This window comes from Zootoca vivipara, chromosome 16 (assembly GCF_963506605.1).
Source record: "Zootoca vivipara chromosome 16, rZooViv1.1, whole genome shotgun sequence".
Classification (NCBI taxonomy): Eukaryota; Metazoa; Chordata; class Lepidosauria; order Squamata; family Lacertidae; genus Zootoca; species Zootoca vivipara.
Window position 1 is genome coordinate 42,670,276 of NC_083291.1, and position 14,214 is coordinate 42,684,489.

The following is a 14,214-nucleotide window of genomic DNA, read 5'->3' on the forward strand; positions in this document are numbered from 1 at the left end:
AGCACCGGAAGCGGAAGTAGGGAAAGCCGTTTCCTAGAGCGGAAGGGTCCGTCGCGTGGCGTCTTTTTTCACTCTCATTAAAATTCCTGTGCGCCCAGATGATGCAAAGCCCCTTTCGTGCCTGACGTCATCGGCCAGGGACGAAAGTTTTTTTTTTATAATTGCGCGTGCTCTGTGTTGGTCGCCGGGCGAGGCGCGGGAGTTGCTGTGATGTTCCGGCTCTGCGCGCAGCTGCTGAGTCGGGGAGTCGCTTCGCGGGTGAGGCGGCGGTGCGCGCGTGAGGGACCGGGCGGCGAAAGAGCGGCCCAGGCCGCTATGGGCCTTTTGCGCCGCCGCCGCCGCTCGGTGGCTCTCGGAAAGCGGGGGCCTCCCCCCCCCTGCTGCCCAACTATGGAGGCCCCCTTAACCTCCTCCGGAAAGCCACTCAGGGGGAGCGCCCTCGGGCACACGCACACAAACCCAGGGGGCTGTACTGTAATTTTTCAAAAAATGAAATAAGGATTTTACTTGGCGAACCTGTTCAGGCTGGACCTCAGCTGGCGCTACTATCAATATCTGGTGATAGAATCGAGCAGGGGCCCCAACTTGAATAAAATATTGTGGGGGAGGCTGGCATGGGCGTAGGCCAGATTTTTTTGGGGGGGGAAGAACCTCAGTTAAGTATTTTTATTGATTTAGGGGGGCATCTGCTCCCCCCCACTACCCCCATAGGCCCTGGTAAGCCTCACTCCACATAATCACAAGACGCTGTGCTTGCACACCGTTTGAATGGCAGTGCCCATTAACTTTTGGGGGGGGGCGTTAGAGAAATGAGGAAATAAAACTGAAGACGCTATTTATTTTTTTATCCATGGCAGTATGTGCTACAATGGTTCAGAAGTGGAAGGACTGCATTGGAGAGGGCTGGTAGGGTTAAGCCAGAAGCCTTTGGGGTGTTTTGGAGAGATCTTATGGAATATATGATTAGGGCAAAGCTGCTACACTGCTTGACAGCCTCTACAGACGTATGTAATATGTGAAGGCAGTATTATTTTTGTAGTTATATTTTTAAGCATCCCCATTTTTCGTTTTCAGCTCTGTTTGTATTTTATCTGTGAAGTATAAGATACACTAGCCGCTTATATTTTTTATGTCTTTTGTCCATCAAAATGTGATTCACCATTCCCCATTATGTTTGCTTTATTGGTTTCTAAACTGTGTGCAAAATTAACAAAGAGTATTTGGAAAAAACACACGTTAGTGTGTTGATCACCACATATCACAGCAGCAAGGGACTTTCTTTGCCTTGTCTTGAATCTTACTTTTTCTGAAGAAGTGTGCATGCACACGAAAGCTCATACCTATGACAAACTTAGTTGGTTTCTAAGGTGCTACTGGAAGGAATTTTTTTTATTTTTTTGTTTTGACTACGTCAGACCAACACGGCTACGTACCTTTTTATATTCAGTCAGTTGTTCTCAATACAGTGGTACCTCGACTTACAAAGGCGATCCATTCCATGGCGCTCTTCGTAAGTCGGAACCTTCAGATGTTGAAGCGTCCATTCTGCACATGCGCGGACCACACACACCGCTTCTGTGCAGGTGCAGAATGCATGCGTGGCGAAAATACTTCCAGGTTTGCCGACTTTGTAAGTCGAAACCTTCGGAAGTCGAGGTACCACTGTACATGTGAATATAGCCACAGAGGGAAGAAGAACAAGGTTAATAGGAGTGAAGCCCTGTGCTTATGTACTTGCAGCTGTGTAAAGAAGTGCATAGTGCTCTCTTTTAGAATTTTTTGAGTCTTCTCTTGGTTGCACAGCACATCCACCGGCTATGCAAACCCAATCCACTCCATTCCTGAGATACCCAAAACATCCTTGATGGGACTACTCATCAAAAGCATTTTCGGAGATCCAACATATGAGGCAAAGGGAGCTTTCATGACAGGGAGTGCTACCTTTTTGCAGTGTGCCACTAAAAGGAGTTTAGGGCAAAGTATGGTGAGCACATGTATTGAAAAGCATCAACATGTTCTAACTCATATTTTATATACGGCATCGCAAGTGAACTTTTCAAAGCAACATAAGCAAAGAAAAGGGGGGAAATAAGCAAAAATGTCAAGCCTCTGCCTCAGTGAGCATATATGTACATTTCAGTAGTGTGGAGAAATTGGGGGTGTTAAAGAGGAAGGATGATGGCAAGGATAATGGGATTAATATGATAAAACAACAGTTATGCATCTATTAGTTACAGCCTCATCCCTATGCATCAGTTTAGTGGAATTACACTATGCTAAACATCTGCAAGGACTACTGCATAGGACTATGAATGTGCACAGTGAAAAGTTCAGGGTTAAATCAAATGACCCCATGGGAAAACTGGATTTGGGGCTAAGTTGAGAGAGGTGGCACCAGGTTGGCATTCTGTCTGATGATCTAAGCATAAGCCATATCCATGATAAATGAGCAGCCATTTACAAGAGCTATCTTGATTGAGTCACCAGTACCTTCAGATATCTTACTCCGTTTTTATTTCTTCCCTTAGCCTTTGTGTACAAACCAGACAGGATTTCTAGGCAACCCTGCTGTTTCAGCTAGTGTGACAGATGCATCTTCATTAAAAGGTAAGGCCTTTTCACGACTAGAACAGACTTGTTGCCTCTAGATGTGGTAGGGTACCCAGGACCAGTGGTCAGGGATCATGGGAATTGTAGTCCAAAACATCTGGAGGGCCAAAGTTTGGGGATGCCTGTCCTATACACACTTGAGAGTGAGTCCTATTGAACTCAATGGAGCTTACTTCTGATGTGACATGTATAAACTTGCAGTGTTAGTTATCAAGAGTGTTAGAAATGCCCGATCCATAACAGTGATGTGAGGTGGAAAACATTCCATTTTAGAAATGCATCATTTCATACAAGTAGTTAGCAACATACTGAATGGATCTAATAGCAGTCAAAGATAAAACAAATACTGTAATATTGTTTTAATATATGTAATATATACTTGAGTACCCCTGGAAAGTACATGCATTTATGTATTCAGCTCTTTGAGCATGCTAAAGTTAATATGGTAACTGTCCTCAGTGCATTCACTTTTTAAATTTAAACAGTGTAAGGGAAATGCATGCTATATGTTGTTCAGCGTCTTTGTAAATGACTTGGATGAAGGAATTGAGGGGATGTTCATCAAATTTGCAGATGACACCAAACTGGGAAGGGTAGCAGAAAACAAAATCAGAATTCAAAATGACTTTAATAGATTGGAGAACTGGGTACAAACTAACAAAATGAATTTCAATAGGGACAAATGTCAGGTTCTGCACTTAGGCAGCAAGAACCAGATGCACAAATATAGGATGGGGGACACCTGGCTTACTAGCAGTACATGTGAAAGGGATCTAGGAGTCTTGGTGGACCACAAGCTTAACACGAGTCAACAGTGTGATGCAGTAGCAAAAAAAAAGCTAATGCTACTTTAAGCTGCATCAATAGTAATGTCCAGATCAAGGGAAGTATTACTCTATTCTGACTTAGTCAGATCACACTTGGAATACTGTGTCCAAATCTGGGCACCACAAGTTACCGTATTTTGTGGACCATAACACGCACCGGACCATAACATGCACCTAGTTTTTAGAGCAGGAAAACAAGAAAAAAAATATTCTGCCTGCCCATCGCTCCCAAACTTTCCTGGGGCTTCATGGGAAAGGGAGGTGGCGGGGGCCGTGGAGGGAGCGGGGAAAGCCCGATTTCAGGCTGCTTGTCACCCCCACCTTCTGCCGCTGGCAGGGGACCCTGGAGGGAGCGGGGAAAGCTCAATTTCGGGCTGCTTGTCACGCCCCCCTCCCCCACCTTCTGCCACTGACGGAGGCTGCAGAGGGATCCGCTGCCGTCCGTGCCTTCGCTCCATAACATGCAGCGACTTTCCCCCTTCTGTTTTTGGAAGGGGAAAGTGCGTGTTATGGTCCGAAAAATACGGTAAGAAGGCTTTTGACGAAGCTGGAACATGTGCAGAGGAGGGCAACCAAGATGATCAGTGGTCTGGAAACTAAGCCTTATGAGGAGTGCTTGAAGGAGCTGGGTATGTTTAGCCTGGAAAAGAGGAGACTGAGAGGAGATATGATAGCCATCTTCAAATATCTTAAGGGCTGTCACATGGAGGAGGGAGCAAGCTTGTTTTCTCCTGCTCTGAAGCGTAGAATTCGAACAAACAGCTTCAAGTTGCAAGAAAGGAGATTCCAATTAAACATTTGGAAAACTTTCTGTCAGCAAGGGCTGTTCAGCAGTGGAACAGATTCTCACGAGAGGTGGTGGACTCTCCTTCCTTGGAGATTTTTAGAGAGAGGTTGGATGACCATCTGTCATGGATGCTTTAGCTGAGATTCCTGCATTGCAGAGTGTTGGACTAGATTACCCTTGGGGTCCCTTCCAACTCTATGATTCTATCAAGTTGCCATGTCTTAAAAATATTTACAATTAGTTCAGTAAGAATAATTTCCAAGTAAAGTTTTGAATTTAACTATAAAATTAAAATTGTATTGTATTGTATTTTATTGATTTCTTCCTTTAATCAAATGTTTCTGTTATCCTACTATAGCTATTGAAAGTAACTTTTGTTGCACCCCGAAAGTAATATGGTGTGCGTTTATATATATTTTTACTAAATATGAGTCAAACATAAATGAGAACATCATCAATTTAGGGTAGTAAATTTTTTTCTGTTTCAAAATCTTCCAGTAAACAGACATCACTGCTTCATACTGTGATTAAGAATGGAATAAATTTTTGAAAGAGAATCAAACCCGATTCCATGTGCATATGTAGTTCTCAACCCATTGCTTCTGAGGAAGTTGTACAGATCCTTTCAGGCGATATCATTAGAGTAATCTTCAAGCAGCAACTTTACAGGCTCTTAAAATGTGGCTGACAAACTTGGAAGGGGTTGCCTACCTAAACATTTAGTGCAGCTATCTAGAAGTGAAACAAGTATTTTCAGTTCAGTTATATCCTAAAAGAGATCTGATGATAGCACCTAGCCATTTCAGATATTTTTCTAGTCATGGTTTGAAATAGAATCAATCTTAATATAGGTTTTTAAATAGTCACCTGGCATTTCCTCTAGGCATACAATTAAGAAAGCATTTATAAATTGGGTAAGATGTTACCTTTCTTCTTTGCAATAATGAGTCCCAAATAAATAAAACAGGAATGTGTGCATATGGCCTTGTAAAAATGTATATGGAGCGATGCTTTTGTGAATTTACTTTCAAGTTTCAAAGAAATTATTTCAGGCAAGATTGCCCCAAATCACACCTGCATGTATTTCCCCCCTTTGCTTCCTTTTAGAAAACTGTCCTGACATAGTCTCTAGTGAGCCCATCCTACGGAAATGCAGCATTGGCATCCCCAAACACCTTTCACCTGTTCAGGCCTGGGTAGAGTCCCTAAAGCATTATGACGCCAGCCACGTGGGCTTGACAGATTTGCATCCTGATGTGTTTGCAGTAATGCCCCGGTAAGAACTGATTACCGATTACTAGACATTTGCAGAGATGGGCTGGAAGTGACCATCAATCGTTAAAAAGTGGCTGTGGGGATTTCTCATAAAGCATTTCATGCATCAAGGAATGGTGGTGAAGGTTGGGGGCAGGTTGGAAATTTGTAACAGAAAAGGGATATGGAGTATTGGTTATGATATGTAAAAGGCTGACATGCAGATCTTAAGTTTCAGGAATCCTATTCAGTTGAGCACCTGGCAATCCTATAGACCAGGCTGGGCCTGTCCTTATGTTCCATAGGGATAAGATGCCTTGAATGGTTCCTGAAATTTAGCTCTGTGATTTCAGGAGTCTGGGCTTTTCAGTTCATTTTTACAGGCAACTCCCAATTTGTGTGGGGGTTGCTTTCCGGGTCATTGCACGCTTGCATGAAATTGCATCTCTGCCCCTGCTCCTTTTAGTGACGTCTTTTATGATATTTCTGGGTCATTTCTGGATTCGCCACTATGCACATGTGAGTGTTTGCACACATATCAGTCGTGCCTAAAATGTGAGTTGCCTGTATTAGCTAAGCTTGTTAGGGAGCATTTAACGCCAAAACAGAAGTTGAAATCTTACCTCCTCATGGCTTTCCTAGGCCAGGTTTCAATTGGTATCCTCCATCTCCAGCTGTATCTTTTCCCTTGGATAAAATGGAGGCTTCAATTACTGTAGCAAAAGGGACTGGTGTAAAAATCTTGTGTTTAAATTCTGAACCTTTTTAACCACAATGCTTTCCATCATGATGGTTACTGTGGTGTTGTCCCGTTTCCCAGATCTGTTGCTAACTCTTGCTTCTGGTTGGTGTTTGTGTGTTTTCCCCTCAGCATTGATATTCTACACACAGTGGCCATCTGGCAGAAGAACTTCAAGAGAATTGTAAGTATAGAAGTTGGAAGATCAGGAGCTGGTGGGCAATATGGGGAAGAACATTGTTCAGTGGGAGTTTTGCAGGGAGAAATTTGGGGCACACAATTTGCCGGGGAGAAAGGGGGCACAATAAAGATATCTTATCTTATCTTATCTTTGCATAGTGAAGTTAAAAGTCCAAAGTCATTTTGTTTTCATTTTGTTTATTTTGGGAAGACTCCTCTTCACATTTTGCTGCATCCATGAATTCCACTAAGAAAGCAATTCTTTCTTAGCTTCAGCCCCCACCCCTTACCACCTTTGGGGACAACAATCTTACAAGGTTGTTGCAAGAATTACTGAGGTAAATTGTGCCCAGCACTTTGAGCATTCTGATTGTGTTTGGCCAGAGCAGCATACACCAGTCTCACCTGCCTTAATTTTCCAGAGTTATGCCAAGACAAAGACTCGCGCGGAGATGCGTGGTGGCGGCAGAAAACCTTGGGCACAGAAGGGCAGCGGACGGGCCCGGCATGGCAGTATCCGGTCACCTTTGTGGCATGGTGGTGCGTGATGATCTCTCTCTCTATCTCATACCACTGGGGGATATGTCATCTCTGTAAGCCTTGGAGACACTAGTAGCTGTTCCCTTTTGTGGCTGGGATGCAGGTACCCAAAACACTGCTCTGTCAGCAGAGCCCAAACACTGTCACTTCAGAAGGCTGCTAGTGTACAGGCAAGATGATGTGTTTATTCCCACTGATGTCCCATAGACTTCTCTGGCTTTTGCTTTTAGGTGGTGTTGCCAGTGGCCCTCGTGGTCCCACCAGCTACTACTACATGATCCCCATGAAAATGCGTGTCCTGGGACTCAAGGTGGCATTGACAACCAAACTGGCACAGGTACCACACACCCACAGTTCTTTGTGAATTCAAAGAGTTATTACCAGTGTAATACGCTGGTGACTGGTTGAAGGGTTGGCTCATGGTTAGTTTTTTAAGGCCTGTAACTGGACTCCGTAGTTATGTTTGAATATCTCTGTCTATCAGTAGTCATATTACTTAGTATTTATATAGTACTTACAGCAGGCTTCCCCAAACTCAGCCCTCCAGATGTTTTGAGACTACAATTCCCATAATCCCTGACCTCTGGTCCTGCTAGCTAGGGATCATGGGAGTTGTAGGCCAAAAACATCTGGAGGGCCGAGTTTGAGGAAGCCTGACTTACAGGGTTTCCAAACATCATCATAGTATATCCTGCAGCAGTCCTGTAACATAGGGAATCTGAAGAACTCATTCAGTCTCTCCACCTGCTGAAGTGAGGGTGCAGGTTGCTTGCAGTCCTTTGCAGATGCAATTGGGGTCACAGTAACCCAAATTTTCGCACAAAATAATAGCAGTCACGAAGAGGCACAGTTTTGTTGGGTTGCAAGGATTTCTAACAAATCAGGTTTGTAAAAGGGCTTCATAAACTTGTGGGGGTACTATTGATCCCTGATACCGTAGTAGTGAGGCTAAGGAAAGTGCATGATTTGTTACTTTGGAAATAGAGAAATACTATGCTTTTTACCCTCTGTGCGCCTTTCTCCTAACATAACAGAACAAGCAGGTTCTGGGTAGACACTGAGAAGATCAAAATAATTTAAATAGCATTTCTGAGGTCATTTTAAGCCCTACCAGTTTAATTGCATTGGTTCCCCCCCTTTATTTTTTCATTCATTCCAATGAGTAGAATTAACTAAATTCTGTAAAAAAATAAAAACACAAATTTTTAGGACCCATCACAACCCTGCAATGGCAGCTCTCACCTTGTTATGGTTGAGGAATACCTGGAGCATTAAGTTGGGAAAGGCAGGCACAAATATTTTATTTTTTAAAAAAGTAGTGCTGTCATGGTATATTTGGCCCTACTTGTTTACGGCCGCCGAGACCACATAACACCGGTCCTGAAAGACCTACATTGGCTCCCAGTACATTTCCGAGCACAATTCAAAGTGTTGGTGCTGACCTTTAAAGCCCTAAATGGCTTCGGCCCAGTATACCTGAAGGAGCGTCTCCACCCCCATCATTCTACCCGGACACTGAGGTCCAGCGCCGAGGGCCTTCTGGCGGTTCCCTCGCTACGAGAAGCCAAGTTACAGGGAACCAGGCAGAGAGCCTTCTCGGTAGTGGCACCCACCCTGTGGAATGCCCTCCCACCAGAGGTCAAATAGAACAACAATTACCAGGCCTTATTATTATTATTAAAGAAACCCCTGGTTATATGTGGAATGTTCTCTCTGCTTAATGCACATTTATTTTAATTAGTCCATAATCACAGAGGAGATGTGTGGAAATTTGATTATTTAATTCAGAATCCTTCCAAAAAGCATCCCAAGTGCTGGCAAGAAAATATGATGGTCTGCGGAGAAAAGCAGTTGGGGGCCTCAGTATAGCAGTGTTTAAAAACCGGTGACCTGGCCAACAGCACTAGATTCTGGTATTCCTGGCTTTGGCAGCATCTCCTCACATTGCCCATGTGAAGCCTGCATGCTGTGCTCTTGCCCTTTTTGTGTGCTCCCATTTCCAACAGTGACAAGCTGCTGTGGCTTCCCTACCTGCCAGTGATTCACTGTCAGCCTTCTGTCTCCATGCTTGCTCTTGTGAGCTGCTGCTGAGATCTTCAGTCTGCGTTTGGGGCAGGGTGGATAAAAATCAATGATTTTTTTAAAAAAATCTAAAAAATCGGATTTTTTTGATTTAAATCGGATTTTTTTGATTTAAATCGGATTTTTTTGATTTAAATCGATTTTTTTGATTTAAATTGGATTTTTTTTAAATAAATGCTTTTTGAGGAAAACATATTACCATCCAAAGGTTATTCCATCATGAAATAAAGATTAGTTTTTTTAATTATGTAGTATAAGGTTGTATATGTTTAATTTTGGGGGTAAATAAATTCCATTAATCCATTCACCTCTTCCAGAGGTTTTTGTAAGATTATTGGGCAGTTTCTCTGCCTACAAGATATTATCACAGGTGCTTGGTTTACTTTTGCAGTTCTCAAAACTGAATTTGACTCAACAGAGATCACATGCCTCTTCTTCACAGCAAAAATGTTATAACATGAACAGAGTTGAAAAAAAGACCTTAATCCTATTGTTCTACAAACCTATGAATACAGAAGCAACCCCTTCAGTGCTAAGTTTCAAGAAGTTCAGTGAATAGAATAGAAACAATATTTTTCTGATTGTTTGGACAGTATTTAAGTTTTTCATGTGTAGGCTGGGCTGACAGTCTAAGTTTCTTAAAATATATATATATATTGTTTTTGTTTAGCCAAATTAGTTAACAAACATGGATGTTTGTTTAAGCAAATAACATTTGCTGAAATGTTATTGTTTCAGTTGAATAAATCTATTTAAATTGTTATTATTAAGGTAATGATTATTTTTCTCCTTCCTAAGTACAACAGTAAAGTTGTCCAAATATGAATGATTAACCTATTAAACTGGGGATAAAAAAACTAATATGAAAAGTTGTTATTCTAAAAATCTTCATCTACTTGCATAATAAAGTTATACCAGCAAGAATGAGTCTTTATGATTTAAATCAACTATGATTTAAATCAAGCCTTACTGACTAGTGATTTAAATCGTGATTTAAATCGTGATTTAAATCAGTTTGATTTAAATCAAATCCACCCTGGTTTGGGGTTTTTGTCTTTTTAAATAGAACCCTTCCCCTTGCCACTGCTTTTACTGATAGACAAAAATGCCTGTAGGCTAAGGCATCACTGCTCATCTGCAGCAGAAAAATTCTCTCTCCCCTAAAAAGGTCTGCCTGAGTTGGCTGCTGTTATTGTTGCTGCTTTGTAGCGGTTGCTAGTGTTTTATACAGGGTGGTCAATGTGCATGTAGCCTTACTGACTAACATAAGCAGAAATGGCAGATCCCTGCAAGTGAGGTTTTCCCCAAAGGATTTGGGGAAAGCTTTACTTCTGCTGTCTTTTCCTCGAGTCAGACCACTGGTCCATCAAGTTGCTTTTTGTCTATTCAAAGTGGCAGTAGCTCTGCACAACATCAGGCAGTGTTTTTTCCAGCTCTGACATCCTTTTAACCCGGGGGGGGGGGGTTGAACCTGCAACCTTCTGCATGCTAGGCATGTGCTCTGCCACTCAGCTACAAACACTTGTTTGGGATTTTCAGGAAAGGCTTTTGTGATACCTCACAGGTGCCCTGGAAGAAAGCTGCAGACATAAGACACATCATGGGAGAAGTAGACTAGCAGACAGGCTTCTGTTGTCTAATAGAGAGTTCATTTCCTTCGGCTCTTTTCTTCTCTCTCTGCCTGCAGGATAATCTGCGTGTTGTAGACTCTCTAGATATGCCAACTTCTGACCCACAGTATCTGATGGACCTGGCCCGCTACAGACACTGGGGAGAATCAGTGCTGATTGTTGATGTGTGAGTTTTGCTTCTTCAGGTTCTGTTTGGGGGTGTGGCTGAGGATACAGCCTGTCATTGGGGCCAGAGCTTTAGAGACACTCATGTCTGGTTTTGGGGGATGTTGGTTTGACCAGAGGTTGCTGCTGTCTTGAGTCATAGGAACACTTTCAGAAATGGCCCAAGTGTTTGTGACAACTTTTATCCAGGCCATTAGTTTTCAAACTGAGGAACCCTAGAGTTTGGCAGAACCTTATTCAGGGGTCCAGAATAAAAAGATCAGTAGTGTCCCAACAAGTTGCTTTGAAGTACCCACTGATCTCTTGAATTGTGCAGTCACATTCAATGTTTGGTTCACACAGGGTGAAAGTAAGATCCATCAGGCCCGGCCCCTGGGAACCTGCTTTGTTCTCTAGAGTATGCCTTGGTATGCTGTATGGTACATTCCAGTGACCATGGGGTTGAGATGGAGAAGGTTTCTTCAGAGATCACTGACTGCATCATAAAACACAAAACTTCCAACCAAGGTGGAAGATGGTTTTTTGGTCATGTGAAACAAGAAAAATAGCATTAGCTTCAGTCATGTGGCTGGGGGTATTCGTAGTGGAGCTTTATGGATTTAGGTAGCTTTTATGTGTCAGAATGTGTGTCTGCATAAAATGGCTCAAGTTTCAACCATGTCCCTTGTGAATTCATCATAGTTTGAAATGCCCTTCATCATAAATGTCGCACGCTTGTTTAGGTGTGCAAGAACGTGCCTCTTGTAAAGGTTGGAAATTAGGCACTTTGTTGTTGTTTAGTCGTGTCCGACTCTCTGTGACCCCATGTTAGGCACTTTGTTATTTGGGCACAATTGCTTTAAGCTGCTGTGTTAACAGTGGAGGGCCCTGAAACTTGAAGCCCTTGTTGAAGTGCATTTGTTGGTCTTGTTTTTCATTGTGCCTCTTGGATAGATACAGAGTATTCTTCTGACCCAAATTCATGCATACAACTTTCATATTGAAACAGCAGAGAGACTTGCAATGCTTCAAGCAGCCTTTCCCAATCTGTTGCCCTCCAGATGATGTTGGACTCCAACTCCCACCAGCCCCAGGCAGCATACACATAGTCAGGTATGATGGGAATTGGAGTCCATAATATCCATAGCGCAGCAGTTTGGCAAAGGTTGCCTTACAGACTGACTTAAAGACTTAACAGATTTATTGTCTGCAAAGTGTGCTTTACCCTGCAACAGCTATAAGACATTAATTTCTTAAGGCACAGTGGCAATATTTTCTATTTTGCGGCAACAGAATTTCATGGCAAACATTTTGGAACATCTTGATGAGGCTTCTGAACTGAGAGCGACTCTTCTTAAATAAGCTCAAGCCCCTTTTGCTAATCAGGTTTTTGAGCAATGAGCCTCTAGTGCAGACTCCAGCAGGGACAGGAGGCAGATGAGGACCCACCCCCGGGTCACTGCATACCACCCAGCCAAAATGGAAAGGGGAATGACTAATATTTTGTACCAACAAATCTTCGACCTGGACCTGCAAAACATACATACTTTTCCCTTTCTGGATTCCAGCAATGACTTATCTGAGAACATCAGAGATGCAACGAGAGGCCTTAAAACCATCACGGTGCTGCCAGCCATAGGTGAGTGGGGTTGGGGAGAGTGGGCAGGGCCTTCTGCAGAATGACTCACTGCATACATAGTCTGGGGTAGGATGCTTAGGCAGTTGCAGGCAAGCATCCCATCCAGTCTCTAATTCTTCATACAGCACAGCAGTTTCAATGCACAAAACATCTATCCATATCTGTCTATTGATATTTTTTACTTCATCCTTTACTGCTTATGACTACTGGTCATTACACTGTAGTTTTAACAAGAAACAAAGTATAGTAAAGTGTGTGCACACACAGAACAAAAGCATATTCTTAAGTAAGTTCTTAAGTTAATTGGTCAGCTTTATAGTTAACAGTCTGAGGATATTTAGTATGACTTGTGCTAACATTGACAGTGAATAATGTCATTCTACATGCAGCCAATATATCCATATCTGACTGTAGAGCACCAATGATTGCATAACAAGGCCAGTCCCTCAAATAGAAGACGCCTTCACTCCGGTATGGCTCCCCTTATCACATACAAAGCCCAACAAGATAACGACAAGAATCCACCAACAGCATCAATATGGCTAACCTGTTTCAAAACATCCACCCACCCCACTCACACATGAAAACAAAGTTCACCACAGCCAATCACAAACAAGCAACCACACCCTAGGCCAACCCCAACTTCTCTCACCACCAAAGGAACACAAGCAAATAGCAGAGAACCTACACAAATGATGCTGACACAAAACTCCACACATACATTAAGTAAAATAGAAACATCCCCACCCACCATGGCCCCCTCCACCTCTTCTCCCCTTTTCCTTCCTAATGTAACACTAAAGTCTCAACAAATGAAACTGAACTGTAGGAAATTGTAACTTGAAAAAAGAGACATTGCACATACTTTTGTAAACTGAGAAATCTTTAATAAAAATACTTTAAACAAAAAACAAGGCCAGTCCCTATAAGGGGCTCAAAGTAATATTTCTCTTTTACTGCCAAAAAGCTCCCAAAAAGCTTTAGAATTCTGCCCCATGAATATTACCCACTCAGACAGCACCCATTGAATTGGTGCATCCTCCTTTCTCCCCAGTCAACAGTTGAGTGATCAAGCAATACTCCACAGAAAGCCAAGTTTGGCCCATGGATTTCCTGTTTTTGAGCTGTGACACCACTTTCAGCCAAGTATGCTTGTAGTGCAAGGATATAGGAAGCTGCCTTATACTCAGACTGGTGGTCCATCTAGCTCAGTATCATGTATACTGATGGCTGTCCAGGTTTTTAGAGAGGGGTGGTGGTTGTTGGGGTTGTTTTTTCTTTCTTTCTGTGAACTGCCCTGAGACCTCCAGGCTGTCCACCTGGAGATGCTGGGGATGGAACCTAGGATCTTCTGGATGGAAGGCAGCTATGATGACATTTCCCCTCACTGGCCCCACCATTCCTGTCTTCTGCATCCAAGCTAGCCTTCTTGTCACGTCTTGCCATTGCTACCCTTCAGCCGTTTGGGGCCAGGTCTCATTACAGATACAGCCTGACCCCTGCGTCTTTTTTTCTCACAGGTCTCAATGTGCACAGTATGCTGAAGTATGAGACCCTTGTACTAACCCTGGATACAATTGCCTTCCTGGAAAAGAAGCTGCTGTTGCATGACTCGCGATACAGGCTGCTGTACCCTTTGCAGTTGCCCTATAGAGACTTCCCATAACATTTATGGAGAATGTGGACTGAACAGCTGTGAACTAGACACCTCTCACTCCTTGCATCCTTGGAAAAGTTTTTCCCCACCTAAAATGAACATTAAAGCTAAGTTGTCTTCCCAG

At 42.9% G+C, this 14,214-nt stretch overlaps 1 protein-coding gene across 2 annotated transcripts; it reads left to right on the plus strand.

Annotated features, from left to right (window-relative positions):
- Nucleotides 1-110: 110 nt before the first annotated feature.
- MRPL4 (mitochondrial ribosomal protein L4) lies at nt 111-14,214 on the plus strand. Of its 2 annotated transcripts, none has more exons than XM_035101572.2 (9): nt 111-258; nt 2,529-2,607; nt 5,332-5,500; nt 6,350-6,401; nt 6,820-6,937; nt 7,168-7,274; nt 10,707-10,816; nt 12,363-12,433; nt 13,954-14,214. In XM_035101572.2, exons 1-9 carry the CDS (start codon nt 211-213, stop codon nt 14,097-14,099), a joined length of 900 nt encoding a protein of 299 aa, XP_034957463.1. In that variant the 5' UTR covers nt 111-210; the 3' UTR covers nt 14,100-14,214. The 2 variants fall into 2 exon arrangements, with proteins under 2 accessions (XP_034957463.1, XP_060124717.1); XM_060268734.1 differs by lacking the exon at nt 111-258 and adding an exon at nt 325-1,004.

Bases quoted from the DNA above. Each gene is read 5' to 3' on its own strand.
- MRPL4 (XM_060268734.1), top strand. From the start codon at position 951: ATGGAATATATGATTAGGGCAAAGCTGCTACACTGCTTGACAGCCTCT. The intron at 10,817-12,362 runs GTGAGTTTTGCT...TCTGGATTCCAG, and splicing joins TCAGTGCTGATTGTTGATGT to CAATGACTTATCTGAGAACA. The intron at 12,434-13,953 runs GTGAGTGGGGTT...TTTTTCTCACAG, and splicing joins CACGGTGCTGCCAGCCATAG to GTCTCAATGTGCACAGTATG.